Consider the following 19,162-nt stretch of genomic DNA (forward strand, 5'->3'; position numbering starts at 1 on the left):
TTGCTCAGGCGAAGCGCCTTTGCTTCGAGGCATCTTGCAACCACCGCTGCATGGCGACCACGGAAGAAAATATAAACCGCTTTGAACTGCATTGCGCTACAAGGGAACGCTGCCAACCAATTCGTGAAGTGGACTGGCAAGTACTGTGTGTTGGAAACTCTCTCAGTAAACCCCAATCATTAAGGTGTGTGGGTGAGGTTAAACTACAGTTTGGACGTAGCTTGAGAGATTCACTGTTTCCTCACGGAGATTATCTAACGTGTGGGCGCGTTTATTGCTTATAATAAGCTTCTGTATACGGTGTTCCAGTGGCGACCATAAGGGAAATACTTGGTAGCGAGGATACGAAAAAGTAAAATCTTTAGACAAGTGGTGAAAGTTATAGCAGTGTTGGGTTGAGAGATACAACGATGCCGGCTCCGTTTTACAGGGAAGAGTTTCTTCACATAATTCTCGTTCACATGAACCCGACAGCGGCGGGTCGAGTCAGGGGATCGAGTTGAGCAAGGTCAGCCCAACTAGATGATTACTTGTTTACATGAACTCGGTTTTAGCGAGTCGAGACCGGTTCAACTGCAGCGACACCAAGCGTCGAGCAGCGCAGCGGGAGAGGGCAGTGGCAGCCTCCAAGACTGCGGCGCGGCACGCCGTCTTGGAGGCGCGACGGCGCAAGCGAAAACAAGGTTCGCGTTTATCATCTCCTCTCCCTCTAACCCTACTCTTCGACTGAGTCCGGTTCAAATGCCACCTGCCGTTGGGGTCGAGTGAGTCAACCCAACCCCTGTAGTGAAGTTGACTGGACTCGCTCCCCCGACTCGCGGAACCGACTCTGCCGTGTTTACATGAACCCAGTAATTGGTTTTCAACTTAACGCCAACTCAACTCTGTCATGTAAACGTCGCCATAGAGTTCACTGTAAAAAGAAATAAAGGAAAAACACTGGAGAGACTGCCTGAGGAGCCTAAAACTAATCTCTTCTCAATGTGCTTTGAGAGGTGTCTACCATCTCGCACTAACGACCCTTCTACGCGCACCAAACAGTTGTTGGTCTTAGCGCTGGGAAGTAGAGGCATCTTTGCAAAATCAGGAAAGAAGGTAGCCACAGCACGGCACACGACTGTTTTAAACGCGCCACTAACCTCACGCGGCAACCCTGCAGTTAATGACATCGCCGTCGTAGCAGTGAGCCCGCTGACGTGACATCTTGTGTAAGCTATGCCAGGCCTGTACGGCGTTCTAGTACGTCTAATGGACCCCCTTGCTCCCACGGACGAAACAGGCAGATGCTCACCGAAGGTGCGTCGCGGTGGAGCAGGAGAAGGGATGGTCCCAGAGCGCCGGACGAAAGAATCGGAAAAGGGGTCAGCAAAGGGCTGCTCGATGCGGCTGCACGGTGCCACGAAAATCTTCTGACGCGTCACGAGATCGCGCTAGCACGGGTCCGAGTCTCGTGGCCATTCCGAGCATTGATGATGATGATGATGTCTTCAGGTTTAATGGTTGGTTGGTTGGCCTCAAGTAGAATGGCACATACCCACTACGGGGGAGTGGCCAAGACACAGGCGGTGAACTGTTGGAATGATTAAGAGTTTTAGAGGAAAAGGAGTATTAATAGGGTATAGGCTGACAGATTGGACGACGCAACGAAAGGGGACCTGTTAGCAGGGAGATCGAAGATGGGAGGACGGCATTATGTGCAAATTTGAATGCAATATCTGGAATGGTTCAATTTTGTATTGACTGAAAGAGAGACAGAAAAAATAAAAATAATAATAATAAATTAAAAGTTTGATAATCAGAAAAATGAAAACAAATAGAAAAAAAGAAAAAAATAATAAAAAAGAAAAAATAAAGAAAAAAGTAAAAAAAATATTAGCATGGGAGTCGCTGTGTTTCTAAAAGAAATTTTTGAACTGCACAGCGCGCACTCCTGTTGCTTCGTCCAAGCGAAGTAGCGTCAAAGGAAAGAACAACCTCAGTGGACACAGGCAGACCCAGCTGATGAAACGGAATTTCTAATAGGCGCCTCCTCAAAGAAGAGAATCGGCGGCAGAACAGCAGGAAGTGATCCACTGTCTCAGGCTCGGCACAAAATGGGCACAGTGGAGAAACCGCCAGACCAGATCTGTGAAGGTAGAAATTGATCAGAGGAACTCGGCATCGCAAACGCGTGAAAGAGACCTCCAGTCTGCGCGAACTCCAGTCTTTGCTGCTCCAAGGGTGCAGAAGATGCTTGTATTCGGGGGATGAAGTAAGCGCCGAGGCTGAAAATTCCTGAAATATTGTGTAACTGCGAAACCTCACCGCAGCTGTATATGCGCAGGTTGGCAGGACCGCAATTATTGGGCCACAGAGAAAGGCCCTTGCTAATGAATCAGCAACCTCATTTAACTGAATGCCCACGTGACCCGGTACCCAAAGCAACCTCACCGAATTTAGATGAAGCGGGATCAGCTGCTTAAAGAGGCGTAATGCCCGAGACTCAGAGGGTGATGATAATGAAAAGCAAATAGATAGAGAGTCCGTCATAACCATGACTTTGGAAACGGCAGGATCTAATTTACGTAAAGCTAGAATGACAGCTAATAATTCGGCCAGATAAATTGGAGTGAAGTCAGGGAGACGGAGAGAAAAGGACCATCCCAATGCAGGTGAAAAAATGCCCACACCTGCCTTTTTACGATCCTGCGAGGCATCGGTAGCAATGAGAATATGAAAAGGAAAGGATCTTAGGTGGTCCTGTAACAAACCGAGAAGGAGAGGAAAGGGCTAGAGCTTGGCATTCGATGGGAAAATGTTATCAAATGCAATCTCGACTGAAGGTGAAATGTTATGCAGTGGATGGATATCTGTGAGCTTAATGTTTAAGGGATCGAGGAGAGACTGCACGAAACATATCTGCGGAGTATGCAAACGAGACCAGGTGGCATTTAAAAAGACTGCGGGCAGACTAAGAAATATTACATTGGATGTGTGGAGAGGAGAGTCGCACAAATGTAAAAAGGTTTGGACTGTTAAAAGGCGAAATCTGGCTAATAAAGATGGAATTCGCGCCTCAAGGTGCAGGACGACATTAGCTACATACTTCGGAAGTCCCAAGCAGAGGCGCAAAGCCTCACGCTCCAAGAGCACAAGCGGTCGAAGTTTATAGGCAGGAGCTCCTGAGAATAAAACACATCCGAACTCCAAAATTGGGCGGACATACATTTTATAGATCAGCAGAAGTGTGTGCCTTCTCATCCCTGACCTAGCGCTGCAAAGCCGACGCAGGATGCCAATGGCCCGAACTCCTTTTACAGAAACTTGCTCAATGTGAGGCCGCCAGGAAAGAGTAGAGTCATAGATCACTCCAAGATACTTCACTGTTTGAACCTGAGGAATTATATGATTTCTATAAGAAACGCAGATATGTACAGGATGAGAAATCGGGAAGACCAACAAGGCGCATTTGTTCACATTGAGGGACAGATGAATACTTCCTAACCAGTTGTCAAGAATATTGAGGTAATCCTGCAAGATCTGATACAGAGAGTGAATATCTTTTGCAGAAGCAAAAAATGCGGTGTCGTCAGCGTACACGTAAGTTGTCACATTATGGATGCATGGAATGGAGCTTAGAAAAATGTTAAAAAGAACAGGGGAAAGAACTGAGCCTTGCGGTACACCTCTTGTCTGTCGAAATTTCCTTGAAGAAACACCATTTCGGCAGCAATAAAATTCTCTGTTTTCCAGGAAAGCAAAGATCCAGGCTACGAAATAGTTTGGGAAATTAAGGACCTGTAATCTTTGTAACAGCATCGAGTACTCGACGCTGTCGTAGGCTTTACTGATATCCAGAGTGACAAGCGCGGCAAACTGTTTAGTGCTGCGAGCTAATTTAATACGGCTCTCAAGGTCAGTATGAGCACACCAAATCGAACAGCCCGGCCTGAAACCAATTTGACAAGGATTCAAGATGTCATTTGCAGAAATGAAATACATGATACGACGAAGCAGGACCCGTTCCACCAATTTCACTAAATTCGATGTTAATGAAATCGGGCGTATGTTGTCAGAAGTGAAACCCTCCCCTTGGTTTTTAAGTAGTGGAACTATTTCCGCAAGACGCCACTCATGGGGTATCCATGGACCTTTAAGGGAATGGTTAACCAGAGCCAATAGATCTTCAGGAGATTCGGTAAACAAAATTTTAATCATAGATGTAGTGACCTTATCGGGGCCAGGAGCCGCTGGTGATAAGCGCAGAACGATTTGCGAAAGCTCAGGCATAGTGACCTCAATGAAATCACTTGAGATGCATGAGAATGTAGGTGGAGAATGAAGTGCAGATATGAATCGACGTTCTAGGCCACCCGCAATTCCCTCTAAGGCCTTAGCGATGTCAGCAGGGAATTGAACGAGGGATTCAATATTGACAGCCGGTGGAATCACTTTCCTTCTCCTCATAAAATTAAACAAGGCCCGTTTATTCCCTGACTGAGAAAGGAAATCATAATGACTTGTAATATACTCTTCCTTCGCGCGGGAGATAGTGCGCTTAAATGTTGCTGCGACATACTTATAATCTAACCAATTTTTTGGGCATTGATTTAGGAGGAGTTTCTTTCAGGCTGCTTTCCGCCGTCTATAGGCACGCGTGCACTCTGCATTCCACCAATTATTGGTGAATGCATCCTTGGATCCTGTGACAATGAATTGAGACTGTTGTCTTGCGCGTTCCAACACTGTGCATATATGTGTAGCTTTACATTCGGAATTTGTAGGGGTGTTTCGGTCCGAATCGCTTGTGAGAGCTGATTTGAGAGTGTCTTTAAAGCGACTGTAATTTATGAAGGTGCGCTGTTGTCGTTCGGGAAGAGTTATGTTACACGCAACCCTGAAACTAATCGGTAGATGATCACTGTTTGTCGCGCAGTCAACAGGCGCCCAAGACGTGACAGAGACTCCTGGGGAGGAAAAAGTTAAGTCTAACACAGACCGGCACATACCACGTACACATGTAGGCATTCCTGAATTGTTGCAGACTATGTTGTTGTCGCAAACCCAATCAAATAGTCTAGAGCCGAAACAATCTGTTTTAAACCCCCACGTCACGTGGTGCGAATTAAAATCCCCAACTAATAAAACCTGAGATCTGCTGCTAGACATCAATGAGTCAAGGGGCCGAGTGTCATGCACACCTGAATGGAAATATGCGTTAGCTACAGTAAAGGGCTGTTGACCTGGGATATTGAGATCAACCGCAAGTATTTCGCACTGACTGTGCGCATACTGAAGAGAAATCAAGGCCCTGTGACAAAACTTTAAGGAAATCAGCAACAACAACCCTCCCCCTCGTGAAGACCTGTCTAGCCGGAACGAACGGAAATGTTTAAGATGATAATTAATATCTGTAGTAAGCCATGTTTCCTGTAACGCAATTACATCCGGTTGAAGTTGATTGCATAGGCATATTAAATCTGTTGAAGCTGAGGATATAGATCGGCAATTCCATTGGAGAACACTTAACGACCCTATCTTGGCGGGAGTGCTGCAGCGGCAACTGCCGCTTCGAGAATCCTGGTCTTAGGATTTTGATTTGCATGACTTTTCTTGGACTTGGACTGGTGACAAGATGGATCCGGAACACTCAAAGGAGACCCACTTCGTTTTTGGGCGCGGGTATCGAATTCCATCTCAACACATTCATCAGAGGATGCGTCCTTAACGCTGTTCGGGAGAGATTTTTCAGGAGTCATTTGTCGCTCATGCTGACTTTGGCCCTGTAGAGCGCTATTGATGTCCACAGATGGTGGAGGAGCAGCCGAAACCATAGAGGACAAGAGCGGAGCGGCGTGCGCTTGCAGCAGATTAGTCATCTGGGTAGCTACTACCTGTGAAATGCACGTGGATACAGTTTCCATAATGCGTTCCATTGCATTCGCCACTGCTTTTTCAACCGCAGCGGTAATGGCTTGTGTCCAAGAGGCGTCCATTGCAGGTGGATATTTGGCAGCCGCTCTAGAATAACATGAGGCTCTATCTTTGACTGCGGCAAAGGCCTGTCGTCGCGTGCATCGACGTTTATCTATAATCTCTAGAACTTGCACTTCTTGAGCTCGTGCAGGACAATCAGGACAGTTGGCAGAGTGGGCACCACCACACAGGCAACATTTTTCTTGCTGTTCAGGGCATTCTTCTCTAGCATGGCTTTCGCCGCATGCACAGCATCGTGAGCCCGATTTGCAGGCTTTGGCGCTGTGGCCAAATCTCCAACAGTTCTGACACTGAAGGGGACGAGAGTTAAATGCGTCAACTCGAAACACTAGTGGCCACACTTTGATTTCTGAAGGGCACACTACTCCTGCGAATGTGGCTATGACGGACTCTGTAGGTATTTTCACCCCCTCTACCATTCTGCTGCAACGATGGACCGCAATGACGCCCGCAGACGAGAGGTTCTCCAGCGTTTCCGAAGGGCTCAATCGAGAGTCAACACCTCGGACTAAGCCCTTGGAACATGCTAGATGAGGCGGAATAAATGCGCCCACCGGGTGGTTGGCGAAGGAGGTACACTTCAAAAGGTCGGCGACACAATCCTTGTCCGGTGACCTGCACAATATCCCACCCTTGCCGAACTGCCGCACATCTGTGATTCGCATGTAATGAGGCGAGGTAGTCTGAAGGGCCACCTGCACTGCTTCCGGGTTGTTCAAACGAATCGCGCCTCCATCAGCAGGAACTAAAGCCACAGGAATGCTGGTTACTCCACTGCGAAAAAAGATATCGATTGGGAGCTGGTCCTGTGGAAGAGAGGCCGACCAAGGGGAAAACCCTTGGCCGGGAGAAGAGGTAGACATTAAGCCGTCGTCCCGCGCCCAATCACCCTATAACAGGAGCAGGCACAGAAAACAAGAAGGAGAAATTCGGCAAGCTAGCACAACACCGCCAGGTACTCAGCCGTTACCCCGCAGTCACTTCACGCGATCTGCTCCAGCACTATCGTCTCTCTCGCCAACTCTATCCAGGTGTAAAAAATAGCGCACAGGGAACACACGGGACGGAAAGTAAACGACGCAGACAAGCGCTTGTCTGCGTCGTTTACTTTCCGTCCCGTGTGTTCCCTGTGCGCTATTTTTTACATCATGAACGTTATCCAACTTGCCCAACTTTCCGCTTTGCTGAATGTTATTTCTACTTTTTCTTTCAATTAGCGCTTGTCTGCGTCGTTTACTTTCCGTCCCGTGTGTTCCCTGTGCGCTATTTTTTACATCATGAACGTTATCCAACTTGCCCAACTTTCCGCTTCGCTGTCTATCCAGGTCCGCACCAAGAACTTACAAAGACAGAGGCCGTCACGTGGCGCCAACTCCAGACGGACACTTTCCCCAATCCCAAAAGATTCCATAATATATTTCCTGAACGGTATATGCCGATGTGTAAACACTGCAATATCCCAGCAGAGCTCCTTCATATGGTCTGGACTTGTCCACGACAACACATGCCAACACCCACACAACATACCTGGGAGGCTCGTCTACGCAGCTCTACCCTAGACGACCAACGAACGCTCATCGGTCTCGCTCTAGAGGCTGCCAGATTCCAAGGAGTCTTGGCCGACCCCTAGATCTGGGCCTTCGGCCCCTTGACTGTTTTAATAAATGTTTACCAACCAACCAACCCTGCTCGAGGTCGACGTCTCTGAGACCCAGGCCTCCCGCGTTTGCGAGCTCCTGGCAATTCAGGAGGCTACACCCGACCAGCTACAGCGGAGCAGGCGGGTACGGTGGCGGGACTTGACGTCACACACGTTACCACCAGACGTCCGCGACTTCGGCTGGCTGCGAAGCTGGAGTGTCCTTCCGACGGGGGTCCGCATCGCCGCGTGGGGTATCGCTCCTTCTTCGCGGTGTCCCCAGTGCGGTGCGACCGAGACCCTCGAGCACGCCATGTTCGAGTGCGTCGTGGCGCGCACTTTTTGGAGACTTTTGTCCCGCATGTTTTTTGTAACTCTCGACGCGCGCACTAGTCCGCGCGACTTTTTTGTGCGCCTGCTCGGGCGGGTTCGGGCGCGCCTCTTCCAACAGGCGTGCCTGGACCGAGTGATGCTCCCCGAGGAAGAGTTCCTTCGGCGTTGGAGCACTCGCTTCATCGCCGTCGACAGGGGCCGCGTGACCGTACGGCTCCTGCCTTATTGAGTGTGTGCAGTGCGCGGTGTTGTTGCGCGTTTCTTATTTAGTTAGGGAGCGTGCTTCCCCCGCGGCATCCGGACATTATGGACACTGTGGACATTATTACGTGCAGTGAATGACTTTTGTTTGCAGGGCGACAGGAGTCGCCGTCGTGTCTTGAGTGATCGCTTTTCCGTAATCGAGCGACACTAGTCGCGAACTGTACTCTTGTATTTTTTGAGGGACTGTGGTCCCTTATCGTGTAACCATGGGGTCCAATAAAATTCTCTTGGAAAATCGCAATTCTTTCTCGAACTGTTTTGGAAAGAACGGCCCACCGCGAAGGGCTCAAAATTTTCTTTTGGTACAGAAAGCGGGACTTCGGGCATCAGTGCAAGCGGAACGTGAAAATTTGACATTCAGATAACCTTGAGCTTCGAAAGCAAGGGAAAGGCGCACAACTCGCTCCCTGGGACCGTGGTCACCTCAGTCGCGCTTTAAGCTACGAAACCAATGGATCGGGAGCTTGGAAAGCAAAGGAAAGGCGTATAACTACCCTCTTGGAACAGTGGACACCTCAGACCCTGATCACCCATCCTACCGAGGAGGACCCCCTACCTCCAGACCTACGCTCCCATCTCATCATCTATCGCATCCCTAAGCACGACGGAGAACGCAGGGCAGCCCGCGCCAAAGCCCTGCACAAGCTGTACGGCGACAATTCCGGGGTAGCCTACGTGGACGTGGCAGCGTACTCGTCGGGCTTCCGCATGGTCCTCGCCGTCGCTAAAAATCAGGCCCGATTACTCGCATCAGGCTCCATCACCACAGACTCATCAGAAATTGCAGAGGAAGCAGCCATTGCGCTCGCACTCATCTCCGCCTCTGCCACCAAAATTCTCTCCGACTCAAAATCCGCCCGATCCAATTTCGCTAAAGGCCTGATATCCCGCACCGCGGCTCGGCTTCTACGCTTCTGGCACCCCACCCTCCCTGTAACCCTTATCTGGACCCCTGAACACGCAGGCCTCCCCGGTAACGAGTAGGTGCACTCCCTCGGCCGAGGTCTCACTTTCCGGGCTGGAGTTGGACCCCCTCCGCCATCCCGGGAGCGTCTGCTTACCTGCAGAGATATCCTTACCAACTACCGAGGTACCCGGCGAGTTGACCCACCTCTGGCTCCCTCTCTAACCCTAACCCAGGCCTCCCACTGGCGCCGACTCCAGATCCGCACTGCTGCCTACCCTATTAAGCATGAAATGCTTTTAGCTCCCGTAGTCGGCAGTGCGGTGACGTCACGCCGAGACCGAGAACCAACATCCGGGCACTTAAATCCACTCATCCGGGCACTGAATTCCACACATCCGGGAACTGAAACGAGAGCATCCGGGCACCGTACGAGATTTAACGAGACTGTCTAAGCCCTCCTACAGGACCGGCATACAAGCGCCGGTAGCTTCGCGCCGAACGGGTGGTGGCGTTCCTCCCTTCCTTTACGGTGCTATTCTGGTGTCCACCGAGATGACGGAGAATTACTGCGCCAATTCCTTGCCTCAAAAAAAAAAAAAACGTTGCCTCCCTTCCTGTACGGTGCGGTTCGGGTGTCCACCCAGATGGCAGAGAATTACTGCGCAATTTCCTTTCCTCAAAAAGCCTTGCGTTCCAAGGGCAAGGCATCGCGCCGAACGGATGGTGGCGTTCCTCCCTTCCTGTGCGGTGCGGTTCGGGTGTCCATCGAGATGACAGAGACACTGCGCAATTTCCTTTCCTCAAAAAGCGTCGCGTTCAAAGGGCAAGGCATCGCGCCGTACGGGTGGTGGCGTTCCTCCCTTCCTTTACGGTGCGGTTCGGGTGTCCACCGAGATGACAGAGAATTACTCCGTATTTTCCTTTCCTCAAAAAGCGTTGCGTTCAAAGGGCAAGGCATCGCGCCGAACGGGTGGTGGCGTTCCGTGGACTGCCTGGCAGCGCTGGGCCTCCAGGTCCGAGCTGGACAGGGCCGCCTCCCAGCCCTCCCTAGTTGGCTGACTGGTAACGGCTATATGTTCATTGTACTGGCAGGCGCACACCGATTACAAAGATCAAAAGCAAACAGAAACCGGATACAGCTGACGAGGCAGGGCGGAAGAGATTCCCTAGACACTCACAGGAAACGATTGCGTCCACATGAACCAGTGCACAGTGTGTGTGGTGTGGTGTGTTGAGTTGAGTTGAGTTGAACACTAGACCCATTTCAAAATTTTGACTAGTACCATCTACAACCAATGTGTTATGCCCGTAAACATTTCATGCTTACTCTACTCTCGGTTACGGGAGAGGCAGAGATTCTTCTTCATGCCCGCTACCCCGATCAGTTACTTTCCCCCTGTAGGCTCTGCGGGAAACCAGGAGACTTTATTCATATCTTCTCACATGCCCCACCTTCCCACACCCTCCATCCCCAACCACGGCGGAGTCATACTGGGGGGACTCTCCTGGCCAGCTCCGCTGCTGCTGACCAGCTCCGGATAAGTACCGACGCCTTGAAGAACTACGGAAAGGAAGTCGCGTAACGCTCCCTGGGTCAGTGGACGCCTGAATCGCGTTAATAGGTACGTGGGGTGACGAGAAAGAGATGTGGGCTGCATGCGTTAGTTGTTGTTGTTGTTGTTGTTGTTGTGACTGAGAGAAGGATGAAAAGGAAATTGCACGGGCCTGCTACTGGCTCCAGCCGAGCCACCACCGCTGCCATCGTGCGGACAGAGGAGAGTTAAAAGATCAGAGGAAAGAGAAACAGGAAAGAAAAGACGTGCGTCGCAGCAACAACTGCGTCCGCCGGAGCGGACGCTGCTCAAAATACAGATAAGCGGCCGAAGCCGCGCTCGCCGAAGCGAGAACAGATACTTTTTTTTTTTTTTTTGCTGACAACGATGTGTCAGACACGCGGCACTGCTGCAATGGGCCGCAGCGTTTATTGTGTGAGCAAACTCTCGCGATCAACCATTAACTGCCACCTGCCAGAGTGGCAGGCTGGATGTGCTGTCTATCCAGTGTCCGGAACGCATTCAACGTTAGAGACGCCAAGCCGCTTATAGTTGCCCCACATGCCATAGCTTTCGATCTGTAACCAGGTTCAGCAGTAGCTGAACCACACCATCTTTGTTGAACTCGCCTCGAACCTGACCGCGGCGGCCGCCCTTAGATGGAGGCGTAACACAAAGGCGCCAGTGCGCTGTGCGATGTCAGTGCACGTTAAAGATCCCGAGGTGGTCGAAATTATACCGGAGACCTCCGCTACGGCACCTCTTTCTTCCGTCTTCTTTCACTCCCTTCTTTATCCCTTTCATTACGGGGTGGTTCGGTTGTCCACCGAGATTTTTGAGACAGTTTTCTACGTCATTTCATGTCGTGAAAAAAAAAAATTCTATTCTGATTCCGAGGAAGTCCAGGATATAGCGGCCTGTGGATGTTTGTGTGAGCCTGATGTATTGGGCCTGTCGGTGGGCCTCCACCAGTTCCCCGATCGTGTTGTGGAGGCCCAGGCCTAGTAATCTGTCTGTCGGTGTGTTGAGGGCAAGATGAAATGCTACATTGGATGCATTGCTGATCAAGGTATCCAAAGCATTTATGTCGTTTTTGAATAGTTGTAGGTATGAGGTAGTGTACAGCAATGGTGTAGCCATAAATATTTTTTTTTTTGGGGGGGGGGGGGGTGTTATATGCCACTGGAAGCAAAAGAGAATAAAGAGAGAGAGAGAGAACCTGGGTCCAAACAATATATCTTTTTTTTTTGCTTTTATGTAAAGACGAAAGGTTAGATGTTTTGTTCACTGTAATGTCTACATAAAAATACGAGTGCACACAAAACAAGCTCAAGAACATTTATTCTCTCACAAAAAAAAAACTCGTACGAAGGACCGCGGTTATATTTTTCACATAATATAAAACAATACGAAAGCTTCTGATCTAGAACAAATTCAGCAACTGCGAACGAATGGCATTTGTCAAAACTTCCACCCCATGCATGTGAACCTGCGCCCGGACGCAAAGTCACTTTAAAACAAAAGCACTTTTTATTTTCCTGATATTTAGATCATTTGAAGACAGTACAAAGTATTAAAAGTAGGCTGACGTGAAAAGGTATGTTTCATTGGGTAAACGGTGCCTACAATTAAAACGAGCACCGTATGTCGTGCGATGGCGAAGTGACTCTTTTCTGCAATAACTTCGGCTTCGTACTATAGAGCCACGACTACGTACACCAGTCTTTTCGAGAACAAACAACAGAGAATGCAAATGGATCAGAAAATTCCTGAATAATTACTGAAACAAGAAAGTAAGGGCCACTGTTAGAAATTTTACCCTTATCTATAAGGCCGCGTATTAGTCGTAACCGATAATCACTGTTTATGCTGACTGGCAAATTTTCGAGGCCCGTCTGGACGCCTGGCACGATGGAGCTTGCGGCTTCAGGAATGTGACATCACTTTTGAATACAAATCGGCCGCAGACACGAATACGCCGACATGCTGTCGCGCACACCAGTCGATATTTGCGACGCAGCACTCGATTACCACAGCGGCTTCCTTGGTACCCTCACCGCCTCACGCCTAATGACCCGGCAGCGGGCGGACGCGTACGTTCGCCCTCTCATTGACTGCCTTGAAGGTAGCGATATGGTTCTACGTCGACACTTCTGTCGACGTTTCGGCTTTTCCTGTTTGCGTCAAGGTCTCTTGTGCATGAACAACTCGAGAGGGGACGATAGGGCCGAAAGCCTTCTCCGTATGTTTTGTTTTGTACAAATTCTAGCTCTGCGTCCCAAAATTTTAAATATACTCCATTCCCTGTACATGAGTGCGTTTGTATCCGCTGTGCACTCTGGCCAATCTCCCGCCGTGGGTATGTGCCATTCAGCCTGAGGACATCATCATCATGTGGGTATGTGCCATGTCTTTAGAGGAAGAAGAAGAAGTACATGCTGTCACAACACTATAAGTGTCATGCAGAATGTTCCATCGTGCGGGCGTTCCAGGAAGCCGCCAGACGTCGACCCCGGTACTCATCGCGTTTCCGGCAAAGAAGCAGCAGCTGCACTCTGTGTGCAGGTAATATAAGATGTTAACACCGCGTTGCGGTGAGAGAAGATTGAGGAGCTGACAAACGCCGCGGCAGCTCATTAATTAGGTTTGAGAATCTCTCGGGGGTCAAGTGTAGCCCAAAGGTTTTCAGTCACGAGCACTGTGTTCGCGAGTGTGTTGACCAATCGTTCGGTGCTGTGAGGAAAGCAAGCAATATTGTCGTTGGGCCGAAGGTAATGCCTGCTTTAGGTATATGCACGGTTCTGTTGGGTATTTAGATGGAACAGGACCGAGATGCGTAAATGTTGAGTAGTGCTTTTATTCACATTTGTGCGTTGGTATTTTCAGAGCAAGTAACAACTCGTTTAGGGCTAATGCCAATATTTCTGCTCTGTAGCACTAATGATTCACAGCTGGTTCTTGTGTTCTTTTTAAATAGAAACATCACTTGCATCTTCACTTTCTCATCACTGACAAAATTTAGTTTTGCTGTTGTCACCATGTGGCGGTGTCAACCCTCGATTGCTTTTGTTCTGTTATACCCATGGCTGTTTTTTTTTCTCATGTTCAAACGTTTTATTTCACCTATGCAGTGTTACAAAAACAACTACATATACCATGTCAGCGCCTTTGCAGTAGAGAGAGAGAGAGAGAGAGAGAGAAAGGAATTTTAATGAGAGGGAAAGGAGGAGAGGTCGGCCGGTGGTAGCATGGCCCTGGCCTGCTACTCCAGTAGTGTACGTTCATATTTCTTGTTTACCTAATGTTTACATATACTAAAAGTAGCATTATTTTACACAATTTTTTTCTTTGAATAATATTACCGACAATAGCCTTATTTCATGTATTAGTTTATTTCTTACGTGACAGCTTTGTTGTATTTGTGTTGTAATATTGGCTGTTTTTTGTCTTCACATGTTTACCTTTTGAATGTTCTTATTAATACTAGACCGCTTTCTTGTTGACTTAACTGCGCCCTCCTGCCACAATCCCGAATGAGCAAGCAGTATAAATAAATAAGCTTTCGAAATCGTGGGATGCTGGTGACATATTCACTGCGGTTTTTGTTGCAAAAGCAACACTACGCGAATCGCTGAGCCATTTCGAGGAGCTGACGAAAGGCCATAAAGCGCATGCGCGAGGAGCAGTGACGTCACATGGCTCACAGCATAGCTAGCGTGCCGGGGCCGCCGCCGCTGCCGCACGCTCTCCATCGCCTCTCTCTCTCTCTCTTAGTTGCTTTCGCATACGCCCAGGTTTAACCAGAGCTAAACCACTGCCATTTTTTTATGCCTGTGCTTCCACACAGATACCGCCGATCCCCCAACCATATGGCCAACAAGTCCGCGGAGGATCACCACTTCTGGTCATGTCCCCGAGCCGTGCCGCAGGCGCCGTCCTACTCCGCCGGGGTCGCTGTAAACCGCAAGGATCTGAAAGTCTCGAAGACGTACGGACGAACCAGAAGCTCTGCTTTCTCGCTGTCCTTGCCTTGATGTTCGCAGCGGTAGGGTGGGTCTCGGCCTCACTCTTTAGTGGAGGCCACGGGCGCAGTGGTAATACCGAAAGCAAAGAGCCCATCTTAATCCTCAGCAAGCAAGAGCTGCATCATCGCAAGAATTCCTTTTCTGGTCCTCAGCTCAGCAAGCACCGCAAACAGACCAACCAGACTGCTGAAAGAAGTGCGAGCGCCAAGCATAAGCGGCCGACTTTGAAAAGAACGACATCATCACGAAGGCGGCAATTCAGAGATCGCACTCTTCGGAGAACCCGGACCTGTCAAAGATGCGGTAGTGAAGAAGGTTTCAGAGGGTTGGTGACGACGGAAAGGCGCACAGTCATCTCTGACCACCAAATCATTGATCGGAGCAAATCGCTGCATTCTGCCAAAGGACCCCGAGCTCCGAGGCCTCAAACGGTAGTCACTGAGCCCAGCGAGGCTGGCGGTACCGAAGAACTAGACAATGACAATGTGTCTGCATTTTTTGAAAAGGGATCGCCCACAGGATATGAGAACAGCTCAAGGATAACAGAGATCTACGGAACTGGCATCGGAGTTGAGAACATGACGCATGAAAGCTCTGCAGGTCATATGGTGGACGGGGAAGCTGAGGATGCATCCGGTGAGACAGTCTCCAGCGTCAGTGAAAATCATCTGGACGTGGCGACAGAAGGGTAATCCGTGCTTGGTTCTCACGGCAAGACATCTGCTGAGGGACGAGAAGCAATTACCGGGTTTTCAAGGCTTTAAAGGGCGTCGGCTATAGCGCAGCGCGTATTAAAAGCGCAGTCTGGGCCATTCCTAGTGAGGTTAATAACTCAGCGGAATGAAATTCTGTAGATAATGGCTAAATCATCAGTGCAACGCTATGGACAGTTGATGGTGAGGAACATGTTTCAGTATTACTGCTATCACTCCGGGCTTTTCATCACAAGGACTCAACAATTGTAGTCTATTACGGAAGACGTAAGACACCGAGTCTTACTAACTCGCCTACATAAAGACGCCTCAGCGGGTTATGCTTCATGCACTTCGCATGCTGAAAATGCGTTTTTTAAAACGAGCATTTGCAATATGCTGATCTAGCCTCTTCAGTGGCAATAAATACCTGCCCTATAATCCCCCGGAGATAAAGCGGTGGCTTTTAAAGCATCCAGCCACGATATCTTAGTGTTCTAGACCTGTATACGATGACCTCTAGCTTCAGTCATATCAAGAAAAGGAAGGATAAATGCTAGGGCGGAGCTTTAACATTGAAACTGGGCGCGTAGTAAATAGAAATATTGCACACGCAAGCACGCTCGAAACAATTGCAGTGTACTGAATCGGAGCAGCGTTGCGTTCACTGAAGAGACGAGACATGCATTTTGACCTAGCCTGAAAAAACTGGGGACGTAGGAGAAATGCATAGCGCGAGAAGTTCTACCTGTGTGTGTAGCAGCTTATAAGCGAAAGTATAGAGGCAGTCTGTAGCTTTCAAAACTATAGAAGTTACCGTTAAGTTACGGATGCTTTGCAGGGGCCGTACAAAGGCTCATTGATGCAGTCGCGCAAATTATTCATATGGTCATTCACCTCACGACACGGCACCATGGCATGAAGGAGGAGGATACGATCCACATAGTTCAAGCCCCGGTGATCAGCCGGATTATCTACTCTGCACTATATGTCGCGCTGAAACCCAGACGCATACATATATCAAGTCGAGGTTATCATCACCATCATCAGCCTGACTAGGCCCACTGTAGGAAAAAGGCCTCTCCCATCTCTCCAATTAACCCTGTCCTTCGCCAGTTGCGGCCACCCTATCCCCGCAAACTTCTTAATCTCATCCGCCCACCTAACTTTCTGCCGCCCCTTGGTTCGCTTGCCTTCTCTTGGAATCCACTCCGTTCCACTCCGGAATGCACAACGCGACCCAAGAGCACAGTGAAGCCGACCTCACCAGCCAGCTGAACTGGCTAACCCAAAGCACCACAGAAATGCATGCTCTCCGTTTACTAGGCTATCCATGACACAACGGCGGAACAATGTCAAATAGTCACAATCTAGTTTTACCTAAGGAAGCGAATCAATGTCAGCCCGATTTCATGAAACCTACTCGCCTAGTCCCACGCATAGAGAAGGCTCGCAAGAGCAAAATTTCTTCATACCAGACGCACTAAGAAGAAACATAAGCGTACAACCCATCCCCCGCAACATGGACCCAAACCTCCATGCCAGCAGGAGGAGAGCCAGAGCAGAATACTATGAAAAAACAATAGGGCACAGGGACAGCACGGTATACACCGACGCTTCCCCGTACTATGGTGAACGAGGAAATAAAATGGTGGCGGTAGTCGTCAACCACCAGGGAGAACACATAACGAGCCTCACGGCCAGGGCATGAAATGTAGCAGAGGCGGAGGAGATAGCGATAGCCCTAGCAATGAGGGAGGGGGATAGAAAGGGGAGACCCTTGAATATTTTAACAGACTCACAAGAAGCGTGTCGAAACTACACAAAAGGAAGGGTAGGCAAAACGGCACTCAGGATCCTCAGCGAGGGGACACCCTCGGGGAGGAGAGAGAAACATAACATAATTTGGATACCAGGCCACGCGGGGGTCTGGGGCAACGAAAGGGCGGACGAACTAGCTCGAGGGCTTACTATCCGAGCTAGGGGGTCACAAGCCCCGGAGGAGCTCTGGACTAGCCTAGGGGCTGGGTACTCTGAAACACTAAGTTTATACAGGGGGCTAAGATACAAATACCCCCCACCACACAAAGAGCTAAGCAAGGAAGAAGCCGCAAAATGGCGGAAGCTACAGACAGGCTCCTTCCCCAACTTATATATACTAAGCAAGATGTTCCCGACACAATACCGCGCCACATGCCCTTGGTGCGAAGCGAGGCCAACACTATACCACATAACATGGGAATGCGACAGAAACATATCGTTCCACAAACACGACACACCAAGTGCGGAGCAATGGGAGAGCCGGCTCACCAGCTGCGAGCTAGAGGCCCAAAGGGCACTCATAGCACACGCAAGCGAGGTGGCCAGACTCAGTGGAGCCCTGGACTAGGGGACCACCCAAGGCTAGGAGGCAACCTCAAGACTTGAAGAGAAGACTTGAAGAAGACCTCCACCGCAGGCTAAATCTTATAAATCAATAAAGTTTCTACTCACTCACTCACCAAAAATGCGGAAATCTCACAGACGCCGAATACACAGACGCGGCGTAGTATGCCTCCCGACCCTCACGGGATACCTGTGTGATCGACCACGCAGTGCATATGGTCTAAGCCATCGCCATGCGAATCTCCAAAACTGTAGCAGCAGACGAGACGGTCATCGCTATCGACAAATTGGAAGGCCAAATCGACGTGATCGCAGACTCCATCGGCCGCATATTAGGAAACGCACACCTTATTTCAACAACTCGTAAATGCAAAGTTCGTGAAACTGTACCCATCTGGACAACGAGCCATGAGTCTGTAAGCGTTAATCAGCGCGTGCACGTTACCGCCCGAAGTATTTATAACCGGGCCCCGACAGAAGACTCAGCTGCTCCGGAGCCAGCTCTACAACAGTGCAATGAGATCTTTTCCCACCACAAGCTAAAGCGGCGAATCTACCCCCACCGCACAGCAAGCTGACGTGGGAAGAAGCCGTGGATTCAGGCAGCTACATACGAATACGTACCCACTCTTCAGGCTCTTACCCCGCGTACACCTCACATTTGCCCAAACACAAGCGCGCTGTGCGGCGAACACTTCACACTGTATCACATTTGATCGGTTTCGCAAGCATGCAGGTTGACCTAAAAATCGAAAACTCACAAACGAAGCAGTGGAAGGCCGCGATGTTCAGCCCAAGCCCGGAGGACCAAGCATAGCTGGTTCAGCGGGTGCACCAAAGAACTATAGCACACAGGTCGCAGTTGACGTCCGTGCACAAAGTTCTGACGGTGCTGTTGTAGTGTACCTCCCTGTTCTACTCTTAAGGTGCACCCTAAGCTTCCTTGCTACCTTGCCTTGAGTTATGCTCCTTTCAGCCTTCATAGGAAATTTTTGGCATGGGCTTTACGAGACCTGACTAGCGTTGATTTTTGCGTTCATCAACGATATGGATAAGAAAACATAGGCCGTCGTGCCAAGGCGAGTTTATAAAAAGAATGAACGAGAGAAAATGAAAAGTAAAAATAACAAAAGAAAGAAAAAACAGAGAGCTTATACTCTATAAACCACCAACTGCAGTCTTCACTCTAAACGAATGACTGTTATTCACCGGGACCGGCCATATCATAAATTCGGTCGTCTATCAGTCTTTCAGAAGAAAACTTTAAAGGCTGTAGTGGCAGGGAGCCTTTATTTTTTCCGCCAATGAGATCGCCACATTTGAGGCTTCGAAATGGACGGCATATCATCAACCGATGATCGAAAAATTTTCGAGCCCGCTCTGCACCA

At 49.4% G+C, this 19,162-nt stretch overlaps 1 protein-coding gene across 1 annotated transcript; it reads left to right on the forward strand.

Moving 5' to 3' along the window:
• The first annotated feature begins 13,132 nt into the window (after positions 1–13,132).
• On the forward strand, positions 13,133–15,389 carry LOC149366958 (uncharacterized). Its single transcript, XM_089566187.1, has 2 exons — positions 13,133–13,237; positions 14,520–15,389. The coding sequence occupies exons 1-2, from the start codon at positions 13,133–13,135 to the stop codon at positions 15,387–15,389; spliced, it is 975 nt and encodes a 324-aa protein (XP_089422313.1).
• Positions 15,390–19,162: the final 3,773 nt, after the last annotated feature.

Source organism: Amblyomma mixtum, chromosome 1 (genome assembly GCF_055824585.1).
Source record: "Amblyomma mixtum isolate Tamu chromosome 1, ASM5582458v1, whole genome shotgun sequence".
NCBI classification, from domain to species: domain Eukaryota; kingdom Metazoa; phylum Arthropoda; class Arachnida; order Ixodida; family Ixodidae; genus Amblyomma; species Amblyomma mixtum.

Excerpts from the sequence above, each read along its gene's own strand:
- LOC149366958 (XM_089566187.1), top strand. The coding sequence starts at position 13,133 with ATGCAGAATGTTCCATCGTGCGGGCGTTCCAGGAAGCCGCCAGACGTC. Across the intron at positions 13,238-14,519 it reads CAGCTGCACTCTGTGTGCAG|ATACCGCCGATCCCCCAACC; the intron begins GTAATATAAGAT and ends GCTTCCACACAG.